At 48.7% G+C, this 13,798-nt stretch overlaps 1 protein-coding gene across 11 annotated transcripts in view; it reads left to right on the top strand.

The window, feature by feature from the left end:
* EZH2 (enhancer of zeste 2 polycomb repressive complex 2 subunit) overlaps positions 1 to 13,798 on the top strand; it is a 69,371-nt gene that overhangs the window by 53,301 nt on the left and 2,272 nt on the right. For 9 of the 11 annotated variants that reach the window (XM_053926820.1, XM_053926817.1, XM_053926823.1 and 6 more), the window contains 8 exons: positions 5,967 to 6,058; positions 7,454 to 7,694; positions 8,225 to 8,394; positions 8,795 to 8,889; positions 9,888 to 9,928; positions 10,288 to 10,413; positions 10,905 to 11,083; positions 13,272 to 13,367. In XM_053926820.1, coding sequence (XP_053782795.1) covers positions 5,967 to 6,058; positions 7,454 to 7,694; positions 8,225 to 8,394; positions 8,795 to 8,889; positions 9,888 to 9,928; positions 10,288 to 10,413; positions 10,905 to 11,083; positions 13,272 to 13,367 — 1,040 coding nt within the window. The remainder of the gene's footprint in view (positions 1 to 5,966; positions 6,059 to 7,453; positions 7,695 to 8,224; positions 8,395 to 8,794; positions 8,890 to 9,887; positions 9,929 to 10,287; positions 10,414 to 10,904; positions 11,084 to 13,271; positions 13,368 to 13,798) is intronic. The other 2 variants (XM_053926821.1, XM_045198751.2) reach the window with 1 other exon arrangement.

The raw sequence follows: 13,798 nt of genomic DNA, 5'->3' as shown, positions 1-13,798 counted from the left end.
CCCCACCATTATTCCCCTACGTTAGTTTATGTCCATGGGTCTCACATATAAGTTCTTTGGCTTCTCCATTTCCCATACTATTCTTAACCTCCCCCTGTCTATTTTGTGCTTCTTATTCCTACCACTTATGCTTCTTATTCCCTGTACCTTTTCCTCCTTTCTTCTCCTCTCCTGCTGATAACCCCCCATGTGATCTCTGTTTCTGTGATTCTTCTGTTCCTGTTTTGGTTGTTTGCTTAGTATGTTTTTGTTTTTGTTTTTATTTTAGGTTCAGTTAATAGTTGTGAGTTTGTTGTCATTTTACTGTTCATAGTTTTGATCTTCTTTTTCTTAGATAAATCCCTTTAACATTTCACATAGTAATGGCTTGGTGATGATGAACTGCTTTAACTGGACTTTATCTGGGAAGCAATTCATCTGCCCTTCCATTCTAAATGATAACTCTGCTGGATAGAGTAATCTTGGATATAGATCCTTGCCTTTCCTGACTTTGAATACTTCTTTCCAGTCCCTTCTTGCCTGTAAGGTCTCTTTTGAGAAATCAGCTGATAAGTCTTATGGGAACTCCTTTGTAGGTAACTGTCTCCTTTTCTCTTGCTGCCTTTAAGATTCTCTCCTTCTCTTTATTCTTGGCTAATGTAATTATGATGTACCTTGGTTTGTGCTTCTTTGGGACTCTCTGAGCTTCCTGGACTTCCTGGAAGTCTGTTTCCTTTGCCAGATTGGGGAAGTTCTCCTTCGTTATTTGTTCAAATAAGTTTTCAACATCTTGCTCTCCCTCTTCTTCTTCTGGCACCCCTATGATTCGGATGTTGAAACATTAAGGTAGTCCTGGAGGTTCCTAAGTCTCTCCTCTTTTTTTTTGAGTCCCGGTTTCCTTACCTTCACTGTTGGTTCCCTGTGCATTTTCCTTTATTTCACTTTTCATAGCCTTCACTTTTTCCTCTATTTTGTAACCATACTGAGCCATTTCTGTGATCATCCTGATGACCAGTGTTTTGAACTCTGCATCTGCTAAGTTGGGTATCTCTTCATCACTTAGTTGTATGAAGCTCCTTTTTTCTGGAGCTTTGATCTTTTCTTTCATTTGGGGCATGTTTCTTTGTTTTGGTGCACCTGGTACGTTGTAAAGGGAGGAGCCTTAGGTGTTCACCAGGGTGGGGCAACCTGAGTGGTTGCGTTGTGGCACTGTATGTGGGGGAGGGGTCTGAGAGGGAACAATGGTGCTTGCTCTGCTCTGCTGGTTTTCAGTCACTTCCTCTGCTACCCACAAGCAAAGTGGGCCCTTCTGGTGCCGATTCCTGGGTGGGTTGGTCTATGTATGTTCTAGGACTCTCTGGGTCTCCCCAACAAACTCTCCTGTGAGGCTGGGGGTTTTTCCCGCCGCCACAACCCCCACAGGTGTTTTCAGTCATTTTCAGTCAGAGGTTTGAGGCTTTCATTCCCGGAGCTGGGACCCTGGGTTGTGCGGTCTGTCTTGCTCCCCGGTTGTTCCTCCCGGTTTATCTGCACGCGAATGTGGGACCTCCGGGTCTGCCAGCTGCCTCCTTGTCAGCCAGGTCCTCCTTGCCTGAATCCTCTCCACCCAGCTGCCCGACTCCGCCCCTCCTATTGGTCTGGATGAATGTTTCTTTTTTAACTCCTTGCTTGTCAGACTTCCATACAGTTCAATTTTCTGTCAGTTCTGGTGGTGGTTTGTATTTTGTTTTTGTCCTCCTTTTGGTTCTGTGAGGAAGCACAGTGTGTCTGCCTATGCCTCCATCTTGGCCAGAAGCTCTGTTTTTCTATCGATGAGTCTGATTATGTTTACATTCTTTTATGAAAATATCTTGCTTTCATTCTTTCCTCTTTTTGGACGTATGTTAACACTGAATTGTCTGGAGCACTGCTTCAACTTTCCTCTTTGGTTCTAATACTTGGTATTATTACTGTACGTTTTGAGTAATTAAGAAATGCTCTATATTTTCTCCTTAACTCATTGTTTAAGGGAGAATTTTTAAAACTTTTGGTTACAAAGGCCATTTTGGATGTTAGCTATCTTTATATTTCTGTGCTGGTAGCCTTGCTGATGTCAGGCCTTACTTGTTCTTTAGTCATTAGGGGCATCTGCCATTCTATCTGGGGAAGATGTGAGAAGCTCTGTATCTCTGACTGCATCTTTTCTGTTAGAGGGACTTGTATACTTTAATGAAGGGTAAATGGTTTGGTCAGCGAACTAATTCCACTTTACATTGCAAGTAACTTTTAGGCCACAGTCCATTTTGTAAATTGGAGACTGATTGTTCTGCAAACTTGGAATCATAGTAATTTCTTTACAAAAGCTCCAGCCTAGCTCTGGTGTGACTCAGTTGGAGCATCGTCCGGGTAACCAGGAAGTTGAGGGTTCAATTCCCAGTCAGGGCACATACCTAGGTTGTGGGTTCTATCCCCAATCTGGGCGCTTACAATCCCAGTTTGTATGAGGCAACCAGTCGACGCTTCTCTCTCGCAGTGTGTATTTCTCTTATCCTCTCTCAGTGTTTATTTTTCTTATCCTCTCTCTCTAAAAGCAATGAAAAAATGTCCTTGGGTGAGGAGTAAAAAATAAATAAGTAAAAATGTACCCGCCCCCCCAAAACCCCAAAACAATGCTCTAGCCTAAAATTTACCGTCTGTTATAGCTTTGGTAATACATTTCTGATAGGGAAGGGAAATATAAATGTGTTTGTCTGCATGTGTGTGTGTGTGGGACTGAAGTGGAACTTTGAATGGAATATTTGATAAGCTATAGTCTGAACAGCCTGCAGAAGAATCCATTTTAAGCATAAAACCCAAGTGTATCAGTTTATCCTTTTTGAAATTATGTGAAAGTCTGTTTGAATGTTCCTTTTGGAACGAGTATTAATGTTGACTGAAGAGATCTTAACATTTTAAAGGGTTAGGATTTCGAAGGAAGGTATTCTGAGTTTATAGCTGGTGGCTGACTTTTTTTAGTGTTTCAGAAGTGTAATGGTTAAGGAAGTTCAGATACACTAGAGTTTGTATTTGTTGTGTAATTGTCAGTGACCAAATCTCGCTAGATCTCAGTTTTCCTTACCTGTGAAATGGGGACGAGGACATAACAGTGCCTGGGGACTTTGTGGGGTTTATAGAGACAGTGCCTGAAGCTGCTTGTTCAGTGTGTGTGCTTGGAGCACAGAATGGCTGTCAGTGGCTGTCACTGCTTTCCCGTGCTCAGATGTCAGCACCGGTGTTTTCTGAGGTGCTTTTTAATAAATGTCTGATTATACACAGAGGAATTCACATGATTTCAGCTGTGAGGACGTTCAGTAAGAAGCTGCTCTTGGACCGAGTTCTGATCAGAGGAGACGAGAGCAGCACACTCTGAGCAGGAGTCAGTGTGAACCGACACTCGGGCCTGGTCTGACACTGGTCACAGGAGCAGAGCTGCAGAACGAGTGTGCACGAGAAGTGGGGTGTGGTAGTGATGCGGTCCCAGAGACGGGGAGCCGTTCTCTTGGTCCTTGAGGTGGAGACGGCCAAGTGAGGGTCTGGTCACACCTGCTGCCGTGCCAGACAAGTGGCTCCATAAATGTTTCCTTTGTTCCCGTTCACACCTCGTAAAACCCCCGGAAATGGGTGACCGCTAACATTTGTTCCAGTCCCGCTCCTGGGGCTCACCGGCCCTGTGTGCGAGGCACCGCTCAATTTGGTGAGGCACGGTAAGATTCTAAGGGGCACTCCGTATATTTTAGTCAATTTTTACTGTTGCCAGTTTAATCTCCAATACAGGTCTAGAGATTAGCTGGAATTGTATATGATCCTTTTTACTTCTGCCTAAAAACCTTTAGATAGGTTTTTCATCAAGATTTTATAGGTTGCTTTTGACATTAAAAGAAACAAAATCCTGAATATCAATGTTCTCTCCTTATAAAGTTTAAAACTATGTTGGCTTAATTGTCCTGATAATGGAATTTTATATAACCCTTTTTTCTGTATATTTAGCTTGAAATATATTTTTAAAAAATCCTCACCAGAGGATATGTTTATTGATTTGAGAGAGACAGAGAGAGGGAGGAAGTGGAGATTGGGGGAGAGAATTGAACCTGTGGCCGTTTTTGGTGGACGGAATGATGCTCCAACCAAGTTACCCGACCAAGGCTTAAAAACTATTTTTCCAGTATAAAGAGGAGAGCCTCAGAATGCTAAAATGCATTTTCTTTGAATCACACACAATTCAAGGACCTAGTGAGACCCTTCAGTCAGCATCTTGTCACAGGAAAATACAAGTCAGATAAAATAGCTTAAAAAGTGTTTGGAACTTGAAATTCCCATTTCGGTTCACTGCCCAGGTGGGAGTGCGCAGCAGTGCGAACTTGAGGGAACGTGTGAGCGCCCGCTTCCAGTGTACACAGGTGGATGCCGGCCATGTCCTGTTCAGGACTACACAAGATGTCAACTACTTTAATTCGGATGAAAGCAAGTGACACACTCATGAAACAGGTTATTTAAAAAGTGTTTGTAAAAGGCCGTACTCTCTCCACAGAACTTAAAAGGGAAATAAAGACAGACTGATAAGGGGAGAAAAAAAGACAAGTTATGTTTTTAAAGTAGAAGTTCAAGGCTCAAATTCTTTTCAAGTGTATGAGTTTGTCCCCAGAGCAGAGCCTGATACCATATGAGTGACTGAGCCGTGGACTGCGTTTTGAACAGGTGAGGGCCCCTGGAACGCCAGACTGAACATGTGGAAGGCTAGGGCCACATCGGCAGCAGGAGTTACATCAGCCCAAAATGCAAGGCCGTCATTAGCCAGAGTTAGTGCCCGTAGTGGGTAACATGTGTTTGGGGGAACTTGTTTTTAGTTTGGTGCCTCCTCTGGCACGTGCTGTATTTATAGGTTGCTGTTCTCACCCCGATGCCATGGCAGTTGAAGGCACACGTGTACCTGTAGACAGAAAGGTGCACACGAATAGCTCATGTGAAGATAGAGGCTGCTGTTGGTCCTGAGCTGGAGTTAGGTAGCAGCGTACAGTCTCCAACATAAGACAAGAACAAGTTCAGGCTATTAAGGAGAAATTAACATGCTTACAATCAAAGGTACTTCAGTAAGTTAAAATACCAGTTTCATGACTAGGTTCCCGCAGCAGAATTTCAAGCAAGAAGTTTATCATTCAGAAAACTGTGTATAAAGAATTCAGTCTTCTAGAAATGCCTAGACTATTTTAGATTTCTAGAAATCTAACTTTTCAAATTGGCATCTTTGTACTTGAAGTAAGTCATTAAAAATATTTCAGGCTTGCCTTGGCCAGGTGGTTTAGTTGTTGGCGCATTGTCCCGTACACCAAAACGATTGTGGGTTCGATTCCCCGTCAGGGCACATACCTAGTTTTCAGGTTCGATCTCTAGTCAGGGTGCAAATGGGAGGCAATCAGTTGATGTCTCTCTGTCTTTCCCTTCCTCTCTGAAATCAACAAACATATCTTTGGGTGAGGATTTTGAAAAAAGTTAGTTTTTAATAAGTGGTATTCTATTTTTCTCCCCCACTTGACAGATTGTTGACCTTTAGAAATAAAAAAGTTGTAGATGTCAGAATTCTTTTGGTAAAAATAGGAAGTCTGGTTTCGTTGTAGAGGATGTATCCGTTGTTTCTATGGAGATATTAATGACTCAAGTGAATGTTTATGGTCAGAATTAGCATTTACACACATCAGTTACACTTGCGAGCAGAAAAATAAGAAACCATGACTCATTCCAGAACGCAGTGTTCGTGCCCTGGCTTGGGTCGGGGGACGGAGCGCAGGTGCTCCGTGGGAGTCGCTGGGAGCATGCAGTGAGAGTTCAGTGGGAGCTGGCAGGGGAGTTCTGGGATGTGAACCACAGAATAGCAAGACTGGAATGTATTCATTAACTTTTTCCATTAAAACCGGGGAAAATGAGGAAGTAAATATTGTAGAAAATATCCAAATATTACTGGCTTTGTTTTGCAGCTTTCCATGCAACACCCAACACTTACAAGCGGAAGAACACAGAAACAGCTCTGGACAACAAGCCTTGTGGGCCCCAGTGTTACCAGCATCTGGTAAGCTTGAGTGCCTCGCGGGCCGGAGGGCACTGGAGAAGGACTCCGAGCTTGGTGAGGCGCGTGCAGTCAGCGTAAGCACTGTGGCTCCCGCACACACGCTTCTCCTGGCCACAGGGGAGGCAGAGGGTCTCACCGGGGTCGCGTCTCTGACGTACTGCACACGTGCACTCTAGTCCTTCACTGGTCTTGATTAGTCTTGAGTATCTGTGTTAATCTCCTCAGCAACAGTTCAAGGTTTTTAGGATCAAGGACTCTGACATCACACCCCCCACGAAGTCCAGGAGCGTGTGCAGCGCAGGTAGCCCACCTGACTTGCAGGCCCTCGGCAGTTCCACACGGCAGTTCTGAGCCTTTCTCAGAGCCAGGGCCTTTCTGTGAGCTGCGGGCCCCTGTGGTGTAAGCCGTGTTTAGGGCCCACGAGTAGAGGAAAGGTAAAGGGTTAGGAAAATATGAGGTAGAAAAGTTGTTTTTTTTTTTTAAATTTTTTTTTATGGGTACTATCTTATTTTTACCATTTCCCCTTTTTGAACCAAGCCACTCCTACCTAGGAACTAAGTGGGTATATATTACCTGTTGGATTTTGGACAGAAGATTCATTGAATGGCACCTACAGAAGGTATCCTATTTTTAAGCAATTTGGTTTTTGTAGAATGAAGTATAAAACTGTTGGCTGCTCTCAGACTTCTCCCTTCACTAAACACGGGATTCTCGAGCACTGTTGTGTAATTTTATGTGGCTCCTCTGAAACGTTTCTCCGGTTCCTCTGTAATCCGTGTTCTTACCGGTTTTTCATACTTCTGAGACCGGGTGTTGCCCTTCGTAGTACAGAACGTAGCCCCCACAGCCTTGTTCCTCAAGCCCCTGCTGTGTCTTCCTGGGGCTGTGCGTCCCTCACAGGAGAAAAGCTGGGTCTTTTCGTCGTAGGGCAGGAAGTGGCCAAGTCGGGCGTGCTTCCGTGCTTTGGTTCTCATGCACCCCAACCGCAGCCGTAGCGGCGTGCGCCTAGAAACCCCGGAACAGGAAAGTTTGACTCCAGATGCACATTAAGTATATGATTCTCCTCATAAAAATTCCCTTTTAAAGAAACTATATGTTACATAAAGTATATTTTATAGTTTGACTTACTAATGAGTTAGTGTATTTCACCCGTTCAGAAGTGTCTCGCCTGATGTCACACCACTCTAGCGATATATAGAACCCAAGTCTGTCTTTCCAAAACGTCCAAACTGTCAGAGATGGAAAGAAAACTAGTGTGTGAAAGATGCAAATGATTAATTGTAGAAAGTGGATATTGTGTTGAATTTCTTGACTAACTTGCTTATGGAGGGTTTTTTTTTCTTCATGAAAATGAGTTGTAGAACTTGACCTCGACGTCTCCATGTTTCACTCTAGGAGGGAGCAAAGGAGTTTGCTGCTGCCCTCACTGCCGAGCGGATCAAGACGCCGCCCAAGCGCCCGGGTGGCCGCAGACGAGGGCGGCTTCCCAACAACAGCAGCAGGCCCAGCACCCCCACCATCAACGTGCTGGAGTCCAAGGACACGGACAGCGACCGGGAAGCCGGGGCCGAGACCGGTGGCGAGAACAACGATAAGGAGGAGGAGGAGAAGAAAGACGAAACGTCCAGCTCCTCTGGTGAGGGCCCTGCGCACTGTGGAGATGAAGCGGGTGGTGCAGCGAGCGTGTCTCCGGGGTGCTTAGTTCTCGGTGAAGTGGGAAGTCCGAGCGCAGGGTGCTCTCGAGGAGGACCGGGCTGCGTTCTCGTGGCTGTCCCCTGCCCCGAGCCCACCGTGACCACGGTCGCTGTCTGGGTGGTTGAGGTTCGGCGCTGCCATTTCCATCCAGTGTGTCATTTTCTCCATCTTTCTCAGTCAGGGCGCCGTGAGGTGCAGGCCACTCAGGTTAGTGTCCTTGCTGCCCTGTGGGTTGTTTTGGTCATCTTCCTGACGGGATTTTCGGTGCCCGTCTGCCCTGTGGCTTAACCATGAATACCAGCAGGGCAGCCCGTTCGCCTTCTTATGAAAGGAGCCCAGGCTCAGCGGTTCCACATGAAGGCTCGGCGACAGTTTGTTCTCAGATGTGACTGACTTCCTGCTGTTCTCTGGAGCGCACTGGAGTTGTTCTCCAGTTGTCGTTTCCTGACTGGTGCTTGCCTTGGCTTGTAGAAGCGAACTCGCGGTGTCAAACTCCAATAAAGATGAAGCCGAACAGCGAGCCCCCGGAGAACGTGGAGTGGAGCGGGGCCGAGGCCTCCATGTTCCGGGTCCTCATTGGCACCTACTATGACAACTTCTGTGCCATTGCCAGGTTAATCGGGACCAAAACATGCAGACAGGTAAGCAGGTCTGAAGAGCTTCAGAGATGGGGAGCGTATGTAACCTTTGTCCAAACGTGAGAACATTTCTGTTACCGTTAGCCTTTTACTTGTCTCCTGGAAAGGAGTTTTTTATGTTTACTGAGGGTGAATGCATTTCAGCCTTTAGGTGTTTCAGGCTAGGTGACAGTGGACTTAAAAAGCCAGTAAGAATTTAGATTGAACCTTGGGACTCTTGACCATAATGACCATAATGTCATCGAAGCTGCCCGAGGGTCAGGACAGCGTCTGCTCTGCTCTCTTGTCCCCAGCACCCAAGCAGTGTTACGACAGAGACAGATGTTTCTGGTGGGAACCAGTGTAAGGCTGTAAGTCTGCTCACCTCGATGGGCCTCATAGCTGTGACTGTGCCTCTTGTCAGGTGTATGAGTTTCGGGTCAAAGAGTCCAGTATCATAGCTCCAGCTCCCGCGGAGGACGTTGACACTCCTCCAAGGAAGAAGAAGAGGAAACACCGGTAAGTCTGCCTGTGGCCATTCCTAGATGCCTCCAGGACGCTGTGGGCTGGGCGTGGCCAAGGGCGGTGGTTGGCCTCCTCCACCTTATCTGTTGATAAAAGAAACCTGAAGTGCCTTAAAAATAGAGGTGGCATTTCCACGGGCAGTGCGACCTGGTTTAAGAGCCATCAGAAGTAAGCTCACTCTGCTGTGTTTGGTTGAGACAAACCTAGCAGCTTCTGCAGGTGAGGCTGCACAAACACTTAGTTTAATTTGTTCTAAGATGTTTTCCTGAGCGTGAGTCTTGGAGTGCTGATGTGAGCTCTGAGCTGGTTTTTATCTGAGCAGCCAGAATCTTCTGGGTGTGTGGTGTTGTACTGGTCGTCTTGGTAGACTGTCGCAGGCCGCGGGTATGTCCCCTTCCCCGAAGCTTGTGGCCCTGCATGGTGAGGTGACTTGATTGTAGGTGCAGAGCGAGCAGACAGTGGCTGAACTGCCAGCTTTAATCCCTCACCCCGGTGCTTCATAGAGAAGCAGGGGTGGGTGCTGGGTCGGACAGCGTCTAGATTGCCCTTCCAAACGAGGGTGTGCTGCTCCACCTTTCTAGTTGTAGTTTAGGGCTGAAAGGACTCAGACGTCTTTCCTACAGGTGTTAGGCATTAGTAGTCACTTCTGAGTGTTTGGGTTGAGTTATCTGACCACGCAGCCCAGCGGGTTGGTTAAAGATGTGCCAGTGTTACCCGCCTCGGCACGAACCCAGTAGGGAGACTGCCCTGCACGTGACGGCGTGCTTGTAAAGGGCTTCTCGGCACACAGCGGGGCCTGGCGGTCACTCAGCTTCCCAGGCACTGCAACCTGGCGCACATAAGCTGGGGACCATGGGACCTTTCAGTTACCTGGATGGAAGACACTGCCCTGTCGCTGGCACAGGTGGACCCGTTTCAGGAGCTCCTGTGGGGGTGTGCCGGCCACGCTCCCTCGCTTCCTGGAGAAGACCATGTACTTCTTTGTCTTGCAGGTTGTGGGCCGCTCACTGCAGGAAGATCCAGCTGAAAAAAGGTCGGCGCCTTCCCACTGCACCTCAGGGACCTAAGATGTCTGTCATGTTTCAGAATAGTGACTGGGTTAGCATTGAGGGTGCTTTGACATACGGAGGATGTCTGTTGATTGCATTGCCAGCTGGTCCTCTAGTGGTTAAAGGAGCAGCACTCTGGGGACCTGAGGTGTGGGGACAGTGCCCCAGCTTTCCCGGCACTCGGCAGGGGGCGGGAGGTGCCTTAGGCCATCGTTGTGTGGACAGGAACGTGTGTCAGGCAGGGAGCCCTGCAGCACTCCGGGGATGCGGGAGGAGTGTGTTCTCGCTCGTGCGTGTTCCCCTCCCACTGCCGATTGACCCGCACGCTGTTGTCTTGATGCAGACGGCTCCTCTAACCACGTTTACAACTACCAGCCCTGCGACCATCCACGGCAGCCTTGCGACAGTTCGTGCCCTTGCGTGATAGCACAGAATTTTTGTGAAAAGTTTTGTCAGTGTAGTTCAGAGTGTAAGTATCTGTTGCTGCGATGCAATTGCATGAGAATTAAAATAGTAAGTGAAGTCGACACGGCGTGGCGGCTCCTGCTGGTTTTCCTTGGGGAGATCCAGAGTGCAGGGGCCCAGAGCCCCCCGTGCCCGTGTCCAGCCAGTGTCCTGGCTGACGTGTGTCAGGCGGACAGGTTAGGCAAAATGGGACTAAAGGAGCTGTTTTTCTTCGGTGGTTTAAATTAAATCATAGTAACGCTGGCCCAGAATGTGAGAGGAATCTAGGAGTAGCTACCCAGGTACTTTGTGGGCACTGGGAGCTGTCTGAATTGGGGGGTTCAGTGCTCAGCACAGAGGAACTTGTCATCAGGGTGGTGATTCCTTCCACGGATTGAAGCCACATGTGAAGCTTGGACACACAGGGTGCTTCCCCTCGGGTACAGTGGGACAGGGAGGCTGCTGTGAGGGCTCCATGCCCTCACACCACGGTAATGGCGGAGCTGGTCTCTGCAGGTCAGAACCGCTTTCCTGGCTGCCGCTGCAAAGCGCAGTGCAACACCAAGCAGTGCCCCTGCTACCTGGCCGTGCGGGAGTGCGACCCCGACCTGTGTCTCACCTGTGGGGCTGCTGACCACTGGGACAGCAAGAACGTGTCCTGCAAGAACTGCAGCATCCAGCGGGGCTCCAAGAAGGTAGGGCCCGGGACGGGGGTTGTGGCCGGACCGGACCAGTCGACTCACTCCATTAATGGGGGCGGAAGAGCAATAATCACTGAGGAAAAGGCCTGGGCGGGGGCGGGGCGGTTGCTGAGCTCCTAGGCCGTGGCCTTGGCCTCTGTAGAGTGGGAGGGACCAGGAGCAGCTTCCTCTATTCAGACAGGCGCTGTTACTAGCTTCAGGTTTGGAGTAAGAGGTGTTTTTTTCTAGTTTAGTAGATGATTTGAAATTTTTAAAAAAGATTTTATTTATCCATTTTATACGAAGGGGAAGGAAGGAAGAAAGACAAGGAGAGAAATATCAATGTGTGGGTGCCACCCATGTGCCCCCCCCCAACAGGTGATCTAACCTGGCTTACAACCCAGGCATGTGCCTCGAATGGAAATCGAACTGGCGACCCCCCTGGTTCACAGGCCAGCACTCAATCCACTGAGCCACACCAGCCAGGGCTGAATTTCTCTTTTAGTTAAGGAAACTAATCATTTTAGTCTCCTTAATGCAAATAATGGTGTTCCTATCAGAATATAGATTCTTTAAAATAGTAGCCAAGTTTCCTTTTTGTGCAGAGCAAGAGATGAAATTTCCCACAGTAGTTTTTGCGGACTTTGTCCTTTTAATAACCTTGGAAACATCACAGCCGGGAATCACATAACTGGGGGTACATGCAGGTGATTTTTAATTGCAGCGACCACCGAGCAGAGGACACTGCCCACATGCACTGATGTCTTACTTTTTTAGGGTAGATGGTGCATTTCTTCAATTAATCATTTCTATAATAACACCTGGCATTACTTAATATGTAGCTGGCACTGGGGTAAGTGCCATGTGTTATCAGTCCTTGTAGCTCCCTGAGGCAGCACCCTCATCAGCCCCGTGTTCTAGGTTAGGGAACCCAGAGTCAGAGGACCTGACAGGAGCAGAAGCCCCAGGCCCCGCCATTCCCTCCGCTTTGGGTCCCTGCTGCCTGCGATGAGGCGGAGAGCTCACATGTGCAGCTAGCAGCCCCGCCCCTTCCACCAGGAGTTCTGGTTCTGGTAGTGGCTTGATTTTTGGCTCTGGTGTTTCCGAGTGTTCAGACAGCTTTTCCCTGGGTAGTCACATCCATCGAGGTCCTGCTGTCACGGTCATGCGCTACAGTTCCCCAAGGCACACCCGTGATGAGCCCTGAAATCCTATCATGCGTCCTCCCACCCCGTACTCACTCACCTTGTAGGGTCAGCTCTGCCCAGAAAGGGGCAGTGCTCTTCACCCTGGCACGCCTTTGAACTCGGGAAACAGCTGTATCTACTTTCCTACCAACTGGGTTGCATTTGCTTCCCAGCTTCCCAGTGTTATTCAGCTAATTTAGCTTCTGATCAGGGAGTTGTTTTGGGAAGTCCCCTGATGGGAGTCGGAGCTGGATGAGAGTAAGAACAGACTGGGAGCTTGGGTGATCAGCAGCCTTTCTGAAAGACACAAGGAAGTTTGGGAGGACTGTGTCAGAATGAACCCGGTGCAGAGCAAGGAGTTCATTCCCAATGTACCCTAACTAGAACTGGCTGTGTTTGTCATCTTGGCATCTGCTGAGAACGGAAGGGAACGGAAAGGGAAAGGAACGGAAGGGCTAGCGAGATGTGACACCACCTCCTGGCAGTTCTCCAGGTTGTCTCTGAGGAGCTGCTGTGCAGAAACAGCTGAGCTTGGCTTTGGTGGGACTAATGCAGCCAGGGGCCTGAACGGGAAGTGGAGGAGCTGGTGATAGAGGAAGTGTGGGGAGGTGTGGAGACAGGCAGATTCGGTGCCCTCATGTGAAATTCACATTGGAAGTGAACCATTAAGGGGGTCAAGGGCTGAAGAAAGGGCAGGAAGTGCAAGGGCAGCCCTCGTAGGTGCCCTGTTGGATGGCCATCAGAAGGCCCAACACCATTATGTTTTTTTGGGGGAGGTAGAGCTTACATTCTGTTTATTTACAAAAACCTGAAGTGTTGTTCTTGCAGTCGGTCAGCCCCTTGGACGAAAGGGGGAACGCTGACCTCTCAGTTCAGGTGCTGAATTCAAGGCCCTAGGTGGCTTCCTGCTGACCGACTAGAGAAGGGGCCTGAGGGTTCACGCTCACCTTGCAGCCTCACGTGTCAGCCGGCCTCTTCGCTCCGCTCTGACTAAACCACTGTGCTCCATCCTCTAGCATCTCCTGCTGGCGCCGTCCGATGTGGCAGGCTGGGGCATTTTCATCAAAGACCCTGTCCAGAAAAACGAGTTCATCTCGGAGTACTGCGGGGAGGTAAGGCCAGAGCCGGCAGTGCTCCCGCGTGCAGCCGCCTTCTGGGGCGCCCCGGGCACACCCAGCGGGCCGGTCAGAAATGAGTGGGTACAGCATGCCCTTTCTGGCCCGGACTTGTGCTTGTGGGTTTGGTTTGCTTGGTCACTGGACTGCTTCAGTCCTGGTCACATTTAGCTTTCTCTGGGGACAGGCGGGGGAAACAGGAGGTTTGCACGGGAAGAGTCTGTCCTACTTAACCTACAGCCTCATTCGAGGACCCAGCAGTGAGTGTCCTTTATCTTAGGCTGTTCAGTTGTGGAGTCAGGAAAAAGCCACCTTTGGAATTTTCCATTCGGTAGAAAAGTTGTTCGTTAGTCGCTTTCTCCAAGTCTACTTCCTTTGATGGGGAAGTGCTTCTGGGTCGAAGTCCACCCTTCTCCGACAGACCAGCA

Source organism: Desmodus rotundus, chromosome 6, assembly GCF_022682495.2.
Source record: "Desmodus rotundus isolate HL8 chromosome 6, HLdesRot8A.1, whole genome shotgun sequence".
NCBI lineage: Eukaryota > Metazoa > Chordata > Mammalia > Chiroptera > Phyllostomidae > Desmodus > Desmodus rotundus.
This window is presented reverse-complemented; position numbering and strand designations above follow the sequence as displayed.